Source organism: Coturnix japonica, chromosome 4 (assembly GCF_001577835.2).
Source record: "Coturnix japonica isolate 7356 chromosome 4, Coturnix japonica 2.1, whole genome shotgun sequence".
Taxonomy (NCBI): domain Eukaryota; kingdom Metazoa; phylum Chordata; class Aves; order Galliformes; family Phasianidae; genus Coturnix; species Coturnix japonica.
The window spans coordinates 61,618,922-61,632,850 of record NC_029519.1 but is presented as its reverse complement, the minus strand read 5'-3'; the positions used below and the strand labels follow the sequence as shown (position 1 = coordinate 61,632,850).

Sequence of the window (13,929 nt, the reverse complement as noted above, 5' to 3'; positions counted from 1 at the left end):
CCTGTGCTCAAGGTCTGGCCCAATGAGGGGTTTGTTGGGAATAAGTGTGTGGGGAGGGAGCATGATGTCAAAACTTTTTAACCAATCCATTGGGAGATTTCTTTACACTTATTACTTACTCTGGTACTTTAGTTTTGTAATAATCTTAAAAATTTAAGATTAAAACTGTGCTCTCCTGTTTAACACCATGTATTTCATATGTATTTATATGTATTTATTGCATTGGTAATTTCTTGCTCCTGTCTTCTTGAATGTACAAATGTTAATACTTAACTGATGAAAATGAAGGAAGCATTATTGCATCTTCCATAAGGTCACCATTCCTATCTCTTGTAGAGATCTGTCCTTGCTGCTTTCCTTCCAGCATCTCTGTCTGCATATGGATGCAGAAGCAGAAAGCCGCCACTGCTGTTGCCACCACAGGGAGAAAGAATAATGATTTCTGAGGTCCGAACCCAGCTTGTCCACCAGCTGTGCTGCCAACTTTACTGCTATGCGCTCACACACATACCTGTACACCCCTAACCCAACAAGTGGCCACATCCTGCCCCAGAGTACTTAGAGGCCAGTTATAAAGCATAAAATACCAAGTGCCAGTACCTGCAGCTGCAACCCCTGGCTGCATCATAGTGAAAATATAAAAAAAACCCAATCAACAACAAAGCTCCAAAGCCAGAAGCCCAGGAATGGTGTGATCATTGGTAGGAGCTGTGAATGTGTGTAAGGAGTTTTCAATGCCTTTTTACAAGCTGTCAGCTTGGTGGAGGTGGACTAATTACTGCAGACATGGTAGTGTCTGCAGTAGTGCTTTCAGAAGTAATTTAAGTTTGATCTTGCACCTAAATTGTGCTGTAATGAGCTCTCCCTGTGAGTCAGCTGTGGGGACAGTGAGAAAAGCCTGCTAGGTCATTTTGTCGGCAACTTAAGGTATTATTATCCTTTCTGCTTTTTACAGGGCTGTTTTCCTTCATTAGTTTTAATACTAAAGCCTTATAAACAACAACAGCGATGGGAGCAATGGCCACACGAGCTGTTAAATTCAGTGCTTTTCATCCACAATTGGTGATGGCACATTACCTGCGAGTTGGGAAGCTTCAGCTCGGGCTAAGCAACACGCAAAGCCACCGCGGGTACCTCGCAGAGACGTCACCCAACACCACGCGTCTAAATGAGCCACTTGTAGCATCGCGATGACCCCGAACTGAAGCTGAGGATGCTCAGCAACCGCCTGAAGACTTTGTTCCCCGCGCGGTCGGTCGTTGGTCCCGCCAGGGGGAGCAGGGAGAGGGGAGCACCGGCTCCGGGTGTTAAAGGGATGCGGAAAATCCTTTTGCCTTACACGATTTTTAATCCGCATTTATTCCTCCTATCCGGTAGAACTGAGAGAAATCAAAATGAGAGGGTGGGGAAAAAATATGTTAGAGAGGGAGAATAAACCGAGAGAACGGCCCGATTAAGGGGAAACAGACGGAAGTATTTCCCTTGAGGGCTGCGCCCGGGGTCGGCAGGAGGCTCAGCCCCGAGGGACGCAAAACCGTGCCCTGAGCGCCCCGATGTCGGAGGCGCATCGCTGTGGGTGGCACAGCGGGGACGCATCACTCACAGTGATGTTTCCCTGCTCAAAGCAGCAGCCCAGATCTGCTCGGTTTATTTCCAAGATTACTTCCCCTAGAATAAAGAATGGATGGATAAGCGGCTCCTTCTGTGGTTGTGATGCTGGCCGACTCGCTATTACGCTGTCGGCGGAGAAAGGCTCAGACGGCCACAGAACAGCCGGGTCGCTCTGCTCGGCCCCGCTGTCCCAGAGGTGCGGTACACCTCCTGCGGGTCCGCGTCGCGCACCAAGTACCCGGGAGTGGAAGCGAGTTCAAAATCAGAGTCCTAGCGCTAAATCTCACGCTCGCTCGTTTTCCGACTCTCTCAAGGCATTGCAGCCAAGCCTCCTGCCTTGGGAGGAGCGCCGTCTGCTCACGCAGAGCCGATCGAGCCTCGGCAGACGCCTCAGAGCCCCCCCGAGGGCGCGGGGCCGTGCGGGACGCCGCGGGGCGGCAGGTGAGCGCGGGGCCGTGCGGCGGGGGCGGCTCCTCCAGCGGGGCGGCGGCGCGGCGGGGTCGGGCGGAGGGGGCAGCCCCCGGACGAGGCTCCGCACCCGGGGCCGCCCCCTGCGTGCCCCCGCCGGGGCGGGCGGGCAGCGCGGGGCGATGGCGGGGCGGCGGCGGCTGCTGCTGCTGCGCTGCCTCCTGCTGGGGCTGCTGGGCGGCGGCGACGGGCAGCGCGGCGGCGGAGAGTACTGCCACGGCTGGGTGGACGGGCAGGGCGGCTACCACGACGGCTTCCAGTGCCCGGAGCGCTTTGACACCGCGGCGGCCACCATCTGCTGCGGCACCTGCGCGCTGCGTTACTGCTGCGCGGCCGCCGAGGCGAGGCTGGAGCAGGGCGGCTGCACCAACCACCGGGAGCCTCCGGAGCCGGCGGTCAGCGCCCGTGAGTGCCGCGGGGCGGGGAGAGAACGGCCGCGGGCTCCGGAGGGGTGAGGGGGAAAGAGCGGGATCGGGGGAGCCCGCACGGAGCGGACGGTGGCGGTGTGGTGAAGGAAACGCGGTGTACGGAGCTTCTGTTGTGCGTTGGTGGGAGAGCTGTCAGCGGAACGGAGCTTTGACCCGTAGCTCTAAGAAACGGACTTTTAATTTAGTTGTGATGAGAGCGGTCAGAGGCTCCGTCTCCTGCGATACTCAGTGCCCACCGGGAGCAAAACAGCAGCGTGGGACTTTGGGAATTCCGTGGGGTTTATTTCTAAGCCAGAGAATAGGTATTTCCCTTGGCTAACGCAGCTTTTCCTTTTCTTTCCTTGCCAGAACCCATCTATGTCCCGTTCCTCATCGTCGGGTCAATATTTATCGCCTTCATCATCGTGGGCTCCCTGGTGGCTGTTTACTGCTGCACGTGCCTCAGGCCCAAGCAGCCGTCCCAGCCCATCCGCTTCTCCCTCCGGAGCTACCAGACCGAGACTCTGCCCATGATCCTGCCCTCGTCCAGCTGCCGGGCCCCATCCCGGCCGTCCAGCACGGCCACCAGCTCCAGCTCGGCCAGCGGCTCCCTGCGCCGCTTCTCCCTGGCCCGCGCAGAGCCGGGCTGCCTGCTGCCCTCACCACCGCCCCCGTACTCGGCCGGCTGCTTTCCCGCATCCCACACCGCACACCTGGGGTCACCGCCGGGCTTCCTGCAGGCACCGCCTTACCTGGGCTACCCCGAGCCGGCCCTGGGTGGGAAGGGCTGCGCCGACCTCGCGCAGAGCTGAGCGGAGCATCACGGCCTTCAGCAGCGCGAGGACTGACTGCGGTGCTTGATGCTCTGCTGTGATGGATGTGATCTGTGAGTGAGTTGCCATTGAGAAGCGCACGGCCTCAGAACAGTCCTGAGTTCTTCCCCCAGCTTGGATTACAGCTACGGATGTTTTGTAAAGTATTCCGATCTTAGTTGCCTTAATAACCAACTGCTCTGATGGTTTGGTCTGAGTTGTGCAGAGCACATTGAGATACAACCAGAAAACCATTCTGGGACAAAGTTACTCAGTTCAAGGTGCTGTAAGCGATGTTTTAACCATAAATGATATTAACTTTGCTAACAAGCAGTGGCCGCGCTCCACGGCTCCAATAACCAGCATAGTTCTACCCAGCAGCAATAAGAAGTAACAGAGAGGTAACAGTACTAAACCAGAGTTCTGCGCACCCTAACCCAGCTGCCTGCTTCCATGGGCAATATGAGGAGGTACGTACTAAAGATATTGAAGGCTGTGGTTTCTAAACGTACTGATAATGTACCTGAACCCACATTGCATATTTGTACTGTTGAACTTAACTAATAGAGATAAAATAGCACAAATTAGGCTAGCTGAAATCATAGCGGTCCCGAGCAGCCAAATAATCCTATGCTAGAAGAACAGAAGGTGTTCGCTAATATTTCCACATAACTGCTTGGCATGGAATCCCAGAGCTGGTGCTGCACTGAGGTGTTTTTTAGAGGGACATATTTATTGGTGGCCTTTTGCTCGGTGCCGTGGGTACATTGGACGAACTGATCCTGAAGTTCTGTATGTAAAATTAGCCGTGTATAAATGTAAAGCTTGTAATTTAAGATGTATTTACAGCATTGACAGCACTAATTATTTCATAGTCACACCGACAGCTTATCAATAAACGGTGGTGGAAATCCGGTGTCAGCTGTGTCTGTGCACATACAGTGCTCCACGAACGCATCTTCACTTTGGCAGTGGAACTATTGTGCATATTTTCCTGTCAAAAACAGTATTTTGCATTTGTAAATGCTTTACATCTTTAGCTGTGCACCTGTTGTGCAGCCTTAACGTGATATGAGTCTCTGCAGCTAATAGACTAATTAATATCCTATATACGCACCTCATAATGTAATGTGGTTGAAAACGACACTGATTAGTTGGGTACTTTAATCTGAAACAGCCACAGGAATACGTTTTGTTTGCCCCCTACATTCCTTCATCCAAGTAAATCAACAAACCAAATGGAAGAAGAAAAAAAGGCATCTAAATCAAACACACACCAAGCCGAGGGGAAAAGGCACGAGAAAAACGGGCAGTTATTAAAGGGCCTCCTTTATAGTTCATTATGTGACAAATGTGTGGACTTCTAAGGAAAAGAAAATGCGTGTTCCATGGAGCGATGCTTTATGTAGTAGGATTTGATTTGACTGTTGGAACCCAGACCTAACAGCGTATGTGCTCTACAGCATATAACAACATGCAGCAGGAATAAATACTGACCTGTATTGACTTCAGAGTGGTTTGGAAATACGTAATATGTCTTTAGTTGGTATAAACATTCCTCTTGCAGTAAATTCAAGCAAAAGAGCTCTCACGGGCAGAAGCATCAGTGAGATCCATTTGGGCTGGGAAAGATCAATTTTATTTTCTTTAAACATTGATTAGGCATCAGAAGTGCTGAGAAAGGTGACAGCAGGCTGAAATTTGGCTTTGCTCTCGAAGATGTGCCAAGCGTGAGCAGTTGGGAGTTTGGCACAGTTATCGCCTATTAGCGTTTGTCAGTGTACATGAGAGGCAGGCGCTCAAGTTGCATCTACTCATGTATTAATGCAGGGACTGATTTTTGCTGTACTCAATGACAGTCTTTCAGGTGTGAAGGTTTATTCAGCCTAGGCAGAGGCTGTAAGGTTTGACATGTTTGTGAAATTCAGCCTCATTGGGAAGAGCTGCCTGAGCTCATTCCCTTTCTCCTCTGATGCTGAGTTTGGCCTCATAAAATGATGGAAAAATGATACAAAGGAACACCTCTATTGAATCAGGCCTTGGTGTGCTGAGCTCAAGGAGTTCTTGGGAATGATGACACCAGGTCTGGTAGGGATGGCGTTGTGCAAACAGGCTGACCAAGAATGGTGCGTTACTGTTAAAGTAAGGATAGTGACAGTGAGGCATACAGTGCAAGGGAGAGGAAGAGAGGTTGCCAAAATGCAAACCCAATGGTTGAAGTAGTCATTACCTATGCTGGTCATTTCCAGTGCAATTGGATTTAGGCTCTGAGTTAAAGTGCTGAATTTCCTTCCCAACAAGAAGGACCCAATGGCAGAGATGCTGCCGTCATTTACAGAAAACATCCATTCTTCCAAAGCCTGCAGACAGAACACAAATGGCATTTTGGTCAGCAATTTTAATGACTGGTGAAGCAGTCTGAAGGGCAAGATGTTGGCCTGAAAAAGAAAAGACCATTTAGGCAGTACTTGCTTACCATCCACACTTAGCAGAGAAGGTTTACTTCATTTGTCGTGGTGAAACTACTTCATTTTCTCTTTGCTGGAGCGACACTGATGTCAAATATATCAAAATGAAAGAATAAATCAAAATGATCCACAGTGGGCTGATTACTACCATTCACACACATTACGTCCAAAATGCTGTGACTGCAATTAGCTGCAATGGCACATCTGAAACCCGAACCTCTGGGCAAAGAGGAATGGTGACATGAATTAGATCAGCCCTTTGTTTTGTTTTCCTCTACTAAGGGCTTCTTCCACACACATCTCCAAAACACATCAGACCTCCAGTGTGCAAAGGAAAGCATTCAATGCGCTCACGGGATTTGCTGAAGGATTTTATATGAAACGAGGTATGCAGCATAGCAAATGGCTAGGTACAATGATGGGCTGCTTGTAGTGCTAATGCCCGTGGAGTATAATAAAATGATATCCGACAATTTCAAAATTATTTTTCTGCTACCATTAGCATTCAGGTTGACAGTAACATTAAAAATCTGGAGCCAGCCCTTGATGCTGCTTTTCTGCACGCAGCCATGCACCGTGCAGAACAGAATTGCTTCTGAACAGTCCGCTGTACTGCAACATCCAGGCAAAGTTTTTGATTTGCAATTATGCTGAGGCTGCAATTCCATGATACAGTCTTTGCTAGCAGAGCCAGCAAGAAATGCCTCTCTTCTTTCTCTTCACCTGACTTACGATGGATTCAGGTCTGTACTACAATTGGCTGAATGAAATGGTTTTGCTTATGACTAACATTGCCCATAAGAGAAGAGGGTAAGGACTTGAAAAAGATCCTGTCTCGTTATAACCTGAGTAATTTCAATGCCGTTGTGACTGTCTGTGTAACAGTACGTGGAATTACCTTAAAGCAGCTTTACCATTACTGATTTTTATTCAGTGGGTGGACACTGTTAGGGTAAAGAAGCATCCGCTACTATTGCATTCAGAGGATATGGTACTTACCCACGTTGTCTGAAAAATGAGGCAAGATTTTACCATTCCTGCTTTGCCCTTTCTGTACTGCATACTTCTCTTTCTGAACAGGGTAGCAGCACCAGAACTACCTTAGGGCTGGGCTGCAAATCATTACATTGCTGACTCGCATATTCTTTTTTGACTTCACGTGAGAGCCAAGCAAGACAGTTGAAAGCATCTACTACATTATTATACTTTTTCAACTTAACAGAGTAATGTAAGTGCTCTTTGATGCTTGTGAAATGCCATTCCGGATACATCCCATTTCAGAAGAATAAAAGAACAAGAATGACAGAGATACGTTTTTTACCTTGAAAGCAACCCCTTGCACTTGTAACCATTCATTCACTTCAATAAAACATCTTCATTAATGGCAAAGTTTATTTATTTATTTTTTTAACAATTAAAAGACAAAACATTTAAAATTTGCAGTTCAAAACATGCACATTCACCAAATGCTAAATGACATGTAACACTGCATAGAACCAAATGTGTTACTAAAAGAGAATAACTATAAAACACAGTGCATTTAACATCCAGTTAAAACGAAACCTGAGAAACTACCATAAACACCGATTCAAGAAGTCTTCGTTCATGCAGCTTCATAATTTCCACAACAGTTTCAGCAGTAATGGCTCAGTGGGGCTGTAAAACCTCACTTTGCCTCGAATGCAGAGTTTGCTTGTACATAGCGACCACTTTCTGCAGCAGTTCATACATATCAAACACCGAAAGTCTTAATGAAAAATTAAGTTGACGTATAAAAAAAAAAAAACAACAACAACAATATTAGTGCATTTATGGCTTCAGTTCTACAATAAAGAAACGCAATAAAACATAACTTTAAAAAATAGAAAAAAAAACTTATTCTGGTCACAGCTTTTGCAATTATGAATCACACTATTTAGGGAAATGCTTTCATTTAAGCAATCCTCTGAAAGTACCAACCCTCCTACGTGCCCAACTCTGCACGCCGTTACTCAGCTGAGCAGTCCTCATACTTATGAGCAGCCCAATTGAAGCCTATGTGAGTAACGGCTTGCATAAGCAGGAACCAGGTTTGGAATGCTAAAATATTCCTTTGTTTAATGAAGACCTATTGGTTAACAGAGAACAAACTGGGGGAGAGAGGGTAGGGGGCGAAGGAGCGACTCATTTGTTGAGTTTGCTACCAGTGAAAACATTCAGTACCAAGAAAATGGAATCAACAAACTCATTTGCTTACACAGCGCTAGCTTCTGGCTATACTATGAGGAGACTTTTAACGAAGGCGGTAAAAATGAGGGCAGAGCAACCACCATGCATTGCCTCGGAACACTGAAAAAATATCACCTCATGCAGACGAAATGACAAATTCATCAGAACTACAAGTGCTCTTACACAACACAGAAGGAAACAGGAAAATAACTTCTCTCCTTAAATTTAACACATGTCCCAAATTACAATCCCAAATCATCATTCAAGACGGGTTTGAATGTAATGAAAAGCCCTAAGACATTTTATATGCATCTCTGTGACACAGGGAATTTCGTGAATGAATGTGGGCATACAGGAATTTTCTTCTATCTCCCATTGTTTCAAAATATTTTATCTTCTTATACAAATACAATGATGATCGAGTATAAATCTGTTGAAACTGCCTTGCAAAAATAAGTGTAAAATTAGGAACCGGCAAGAAAATTTTCCAAATACAAGTTAGCAATAAGTTTGTTAAAATTGTTTCCAGTTAGTCTTTTGAATCACTTATATATCTATCTATTTAAAAATAATTAAGCAGCAGTATTTATATAAGACATCTGATTTCAAAGTGGCACCGCTCCAACTTTCTGACATAAATTTTTAACACTAGCTTGTAATTACACCCCACACATGGATCAGATGGAAAATTTCATGTGAATTCTGCATTTAGTATAAATCTGAATTGTTAAGCATTGAGAACAAATGCATTATTACAAACATTTTTGCCCACACTGTTTTTTTTTTTCCTTCAAACAAACAGCCGTACAATCCCCTGACCTTAACAAAGATAGGATGAACAAATCCAATGACAACATATCATATTACTGTGTACTTCTCAGAAAAATAAGGCGCATATTGTAGACTTGATTTAAAGAGCGGGCACACATCAGTAGGTTGATCTCATGTTTTAAAATGAAGTTGTACACAAATGTACAAAAGCGTGGTTAGATTTGTCACATTTTCTTTTCAGTGCCTCTGTGAAGCAGTATCTTCCTACCACTAAATCCAGACAATACATAATACGCGGCACATGGGAAAAGTATAGAGAAAAGAGAAGAACGCTACGATAGAAGTGAAATTTGAGTAAAGATGTAAATATGAAACAGAGACAAGATTAAACTATCTCAAAGAACTTAAATTATGGTCTAATTGAGAGCTGTTTCTGTTACTTTTATAACACAGATAAACGGGGGATACACTGCGTGTCATTTTCAACAAGCTGCTACAATGGGGCGACACTTTAAATATGAAGAATGACTGCTCTGGTAATTCTCTTGCAATATATTACAGTGAATTTATCATGCTCATCTAAGTTCTACAAGATTCATAAATAAACCACCTAGAGCAGAAAAATCATAATAGTTTAGTTAGAAAGAGAGAAGAGCTGGACTGGGGCATTTATAAAAGAAAAACAGCATCATGGTTAATTTCAGAAATGTTTTCAAGTTGGCCATTGTCCTTTCGATGACAGAAAAATAGGGATCCCCATTTCAGGAAAGGGCCATGCCCCCAAATTTTTTCTTCCTGCCTCAGGTCAAGTGATTTGCCCCTCCCATATTGATCCATCTATTTATCTCTGCCTGAAATGGCTTTTCTGAAGGCAGTTCTTGTCTGCATGACTGACTGGCAGTACTGTTTCTAGTGGGATACGTCCCCTTTGTCCCTGTGTCTTGTTTTCTCTTCTGTTTAGAGATCACTCTGAGAAAATGGGAGGAAGACATTGCATAACATGCATGTGAAATGCAGACTGCCTTCCCATTGATATGCCTTCTGAAATATGTACTTTCATATCGTTCCTGTCACCAGGGTTCTGATTTGTATTTGTAAGCTTCTTTTAGAACAGAGCACAAGAAAACTGGACAGTGCAATGAAGTTACACATTAAGTGTTTAGTTAGATGAAATGCAGAGAGATGAAATCACCTCTATTAAATTATGTTATAAGATTATTTAAGACCCACTGACGACAGCAGAGAAGATATATAAATACATGGCCTGTTGCTTGTTAGTTGAAACTGGTTGAACTGGAGAGCAAAAGGAAATTTTTAATGTAGCAGATCATGAAGGATGCCATTGTTCTGCTTTTCTTTTTAGCTGATCTCCATTCAAGGAAATGAAGTATCATTTCTATACGATGCACTGAAATTTAATTAAAATTGAAAGCGTCTTTTTCTATGGAAAAATGTATTCTAGATGTAATTATGATGGCATTTAAAATCAGAATTAACACAGACTAAAAAGAGACAAGATTTAACTGAACTCTGATGTTAAAAAAGCTTTTTGTTGTTTGAAACCTGTTGGCCACTGAATGGCAAGCTGAGAAATACCAACTATAACTACCTAAAAATACCATTATCACCATACTCTTACTAAGAGACTTTTAATTTAACTCCCCTTCCATCTTTCTTTTAATTTTTTTTTTTTTTTACTTTTTAATTTCTTTTTAATAAAAATCATAAGTGTATCTTTCTCTGCAGTCACTTCCTCTGCTTTTAATTAAAGGTGCACACATAGGTATTTTGCATGATCAGTATGTTTGAAAGAGACTGCTGAAATGTTATTTCACATCTTTATAGGAAGCAGCTTCAGCGCAAATAAAACAGTACATGCCACACAGTACTGCAGGGCATGCTTTGCTCTGTATTTCAATGTATGCATTATTTTAGTATAAAAAGACTGAAAATGCGATTAATTTTTAAAAATAAATTAACAAACTTGCTACTGAACCTACTGTATAAGCAGATACAACTATCAAATCAAACTCCAAAAATAATTATGTTTGATAGGGGAAGTAAGGCAGTGCAATCCTTTACAGTTTGAACATAAATAACGTGTACTCAATTTTACAAGGTGGCAGCCATTTTCAACATATGCACTACTAAATGAAAATAAGGGAAAAAATTCTATAAGGCCAAGGGTGCAATACTTGCACTTTTGAAAGCAAATGCCATCAAGGCCACTCACATTAGACACACACTGCACTGTAAATCCTTCTCTGCAAGTGCAAAGACTCAAGCATGCAGTTCTGAGATCAGGACTGGAGTTCATTTCCTTTCAAAGTATTTCTGACAACAGAAAACATTTATGGAACTTCTTTGGCAAGCGTTTTTAGGCTAGTTTGACACAAACAACTATAAACATCTCGACTCAAAATCTTTCTTAAAGAAGGCGAGTGAACACCATTAAGATACTATTTTTTCAGCACTTGTTGAAATCGAAGGCTTGTTATCAACTGCATTTAAATACGTTACCACTTAAAAACCTTCAAAGATGCCAATGTTCTGTCAATGTGAAGTATGTTTAGCAATCTGACCATTACCTTCCAAGTACATAACCAGTATTGATTCAGCTTCATTGTAAAATAAGCAAGCTGGCAAGATACAAGGTAAATTCCCATCTGTTTACAAAGGCTAAGCGAATACCCAGTAAAAAATTTAGAGATGTTGTGTTACAGTATAGTTGCACAGTGCTTATGTCTACTGAATACACAAATCCAAACTGTATGGAACAAGACCATCAAAGATCTTAAAATTGCTGATAACTGGGCCATGGTCACAGCTCCCAGCAAAGATCTAATAGTCTGTCTCACAAAAGCAACTTATAAGGCCTGAATATTGAGCTGCATTCTTTCACCATTCCTCAGGCCTTTGTTTTGTGGTATCATAAGCTCGTATTACTTCAGATTGGGAAACAATTCCATTTTCATCTTGAGAGAAAGCATAGCCATCTGCAGATAAAGAAAACAGGAACCAATTAAGTTTTTATCACATTTTGCATATTCCTAAGTATTTTAAAGCTTTATTTAAAGCAATTTAGCAAAGGTCAATGAAGGTGAAGAGTACAGGGAGAAAACCTACCCCATTCTTACATAATTTTGCAGTTATACAGAACTCTATGCAAAATCTTAGGAATGAACAGAATATTAACCACAGTTAAAGGATATGGTGTACTGAGTCTACATTCAGACATGAAGATGGTCACATACATTCTCAGTTCTTACAAACACAGTATCTAATAATTACATTCTGTATGTGTCTTCCTTTTTTTTCTTCTTCAGACAGACTGAATTTAAGCAATGTAAGGATGCTTAAAGTTTAAAAAATTAACTTTAAGATTCCATTGTAATTCAAGAAAATGCTTTAACTAATAATGACGAGATGTTAAAAATGAGTTCTATACAGTCTGTAATACAAAATAAAGGCATAAATTTTAAAGGTGAATGCTACATGTACTAAAAGCCACTGCAACAAGTATAAGGATACTGCATCTGCATCTTTACTACATTAAAAACGCAGCAAAAAGTGGAGTTTTACTTCTACGCTATCAATGGATATTAGGTTCTGTTTTATTGTTTTTTTAAGGTGAATACTTACGAAGCAAGTTTTGCTGCAGAGAATCGGAGCGATACAGGTTCACATGGTTCTTCTTAAAAACATTCTTCAGTAGTTGGGCTCTTTCAGTTAAGCTAGAAAGAAAGCAGACATGAAAAAATTACTTACTAGTTCCTGTATTTCTTTCCTACTTTTGAGTCTGTTAAAGAGGAATTAATTATTAAAAGAAAAACGTTCATTTTTTTGTTTACTATTTATGCCTGAATTAATTATTAAACCGATGATTAAAAGCCTGTGCAAGGGCAGATTATGAATTCCAGATCCTTGGTATTGTTTTATATTTCTTGCAGTACATGCAAAACATCTGTCTGAAGTACTGCTATGCACTTACAATACAAATAAATGAACAATATTGTAAACATTTGAGCATGACTCCTTTAGAAACATGTGGTGTAAAGGGAAGGTGCTGGCTTTCTAGAAGTAGCATGGGCTGGTTAGTGACAGGCCATATTTCTTACAGAAAGAAAGGTTCAGCTTCTACTGAAACAGTACCCTAGAGGGGATATGAGAGAAGATGGGGGGAAAGTTACACCAGGCTCAGGATGTTGTTAATTCTGATAACATATTGAAGATTCACTGGCTATATTAAAAAAAATAGTAAAATCATAACAAAAACACTGATTTCTTGCTCTGAATTTGATATTCAGACTGAATTAGAGCTTACATTTTACATCATCAGTGCTCAAAAATCCAGTCCCTCCCAGTGTGAACTGGTCTGAAAATGAATTAGTTGGCTTAAATCTATTCCAAGTTCATAGTGATTTTTTAGTTCATTTTCTTAATTCTGCTGGATTATCAAAGTTGTCTCTCTGTTATGATGTAGTAAACATGAGGGATTTACACATACCTAACTCCAGTGAGTTCTGACCAAATTACTCCTCACTACTATTTGTCAATTAGCTAAGCAGACTACCTTCTTAGACTACCAACCTAGACTACCTAAGTGGTAGAACTGCAACTAGATTCCTTCCCTTACTAGACTATCATTCAAACCTGTAAATCAGAAATGCTTATTCTTCCTTCATTAACCTCTCAATTTTTCTATATGAAACTGAAATACTGGCAGAGACTAGAGGTCTGCCTCCCTTTTCTGTTTCCCTGCAATCTGGTGGTTAAAGCATATACCAGGAGGTCAGAGCTTGGCAAGAAGGAAGAGAGAAATAAACCCACATTCCCACATCCATAGAGTAAGGCTAACCACAAAATCTACAGGGTAAGTGGATGGGTGGGCTAAACTGCTTTTGTGGCCATGCTTTGGATGGAATGACTCTACTTTATAAAAAGGAATTAGATACCAACTGCAAGAAAGCAGTCAGCATCTGCTGGCTGAGCCAAAATCTCAACAAAGGGGGATTTAAGTACTGAGACACACTTTACCTGCAGTGTTTTCATGAGGTAACTTTTTAGCTCTTTGTGAAAAAAAAAAAGAAGAAAAAGAAAATTTCCTTGCCACTGCTCCACCAGGCAGTGTAGGTACCTTGGTTTTCAGTTCAGAGCTACAAATTGATAATGTGATGAGATTCT

At 42.6% G+C, this 13,929-nt stretch overlaps 2 protein-coding genes across 4 annotated transcripts in view; one reads left to right on the top strand and one right to left on the bottom strand.

Annotated features, from left to right (window-relative positions):
* Positions 1–2,201: 2,201 nt before the first annotated feature.
* Positions 2,202–7,564, top strand: SHISA3 (shisa family member 3). The gene is made up of 2 exons (XM_015862373.2): positions 2,202–2,484; positions 2,856–7,564. Exons 1-2 carry the CDS (start codon positions 2,202–2,204, stop codon positions 3,296–3,298), a joined length of 726 nt encoding a protein of 241 aa, XP_015717859.1. The 3' UTR covers positions 3,299–7,564.
* ATP8A1 (ATPase phospholipid transporting 8A1) overlaps positions 7,145–13,929 on the bottom strand; it is an 84,325-nt gene continuing 77,540 nt past the window's right edge. For all 3 annotated transcript variants that reach the window (XM_015862437.2, XM_015862439.2, XM_015862436.2), the window contains 2 exons: positions 12,388–12,479; positions 7,145–11,741 (listed from right to left, as the gene is read on the bottom strand). In XM_015862437.2, coding sequence (XP_015717923.1) covers positions 11,644–11,741; positions 12,388–12,479 — 190 coding nt within the window. In that variant the 3' untranslated portion in view covers positions 7,145–11,643. The remainder of the gene's footprint in view (positions 11,742–12,387; positions 12,480–13,929) is intronic.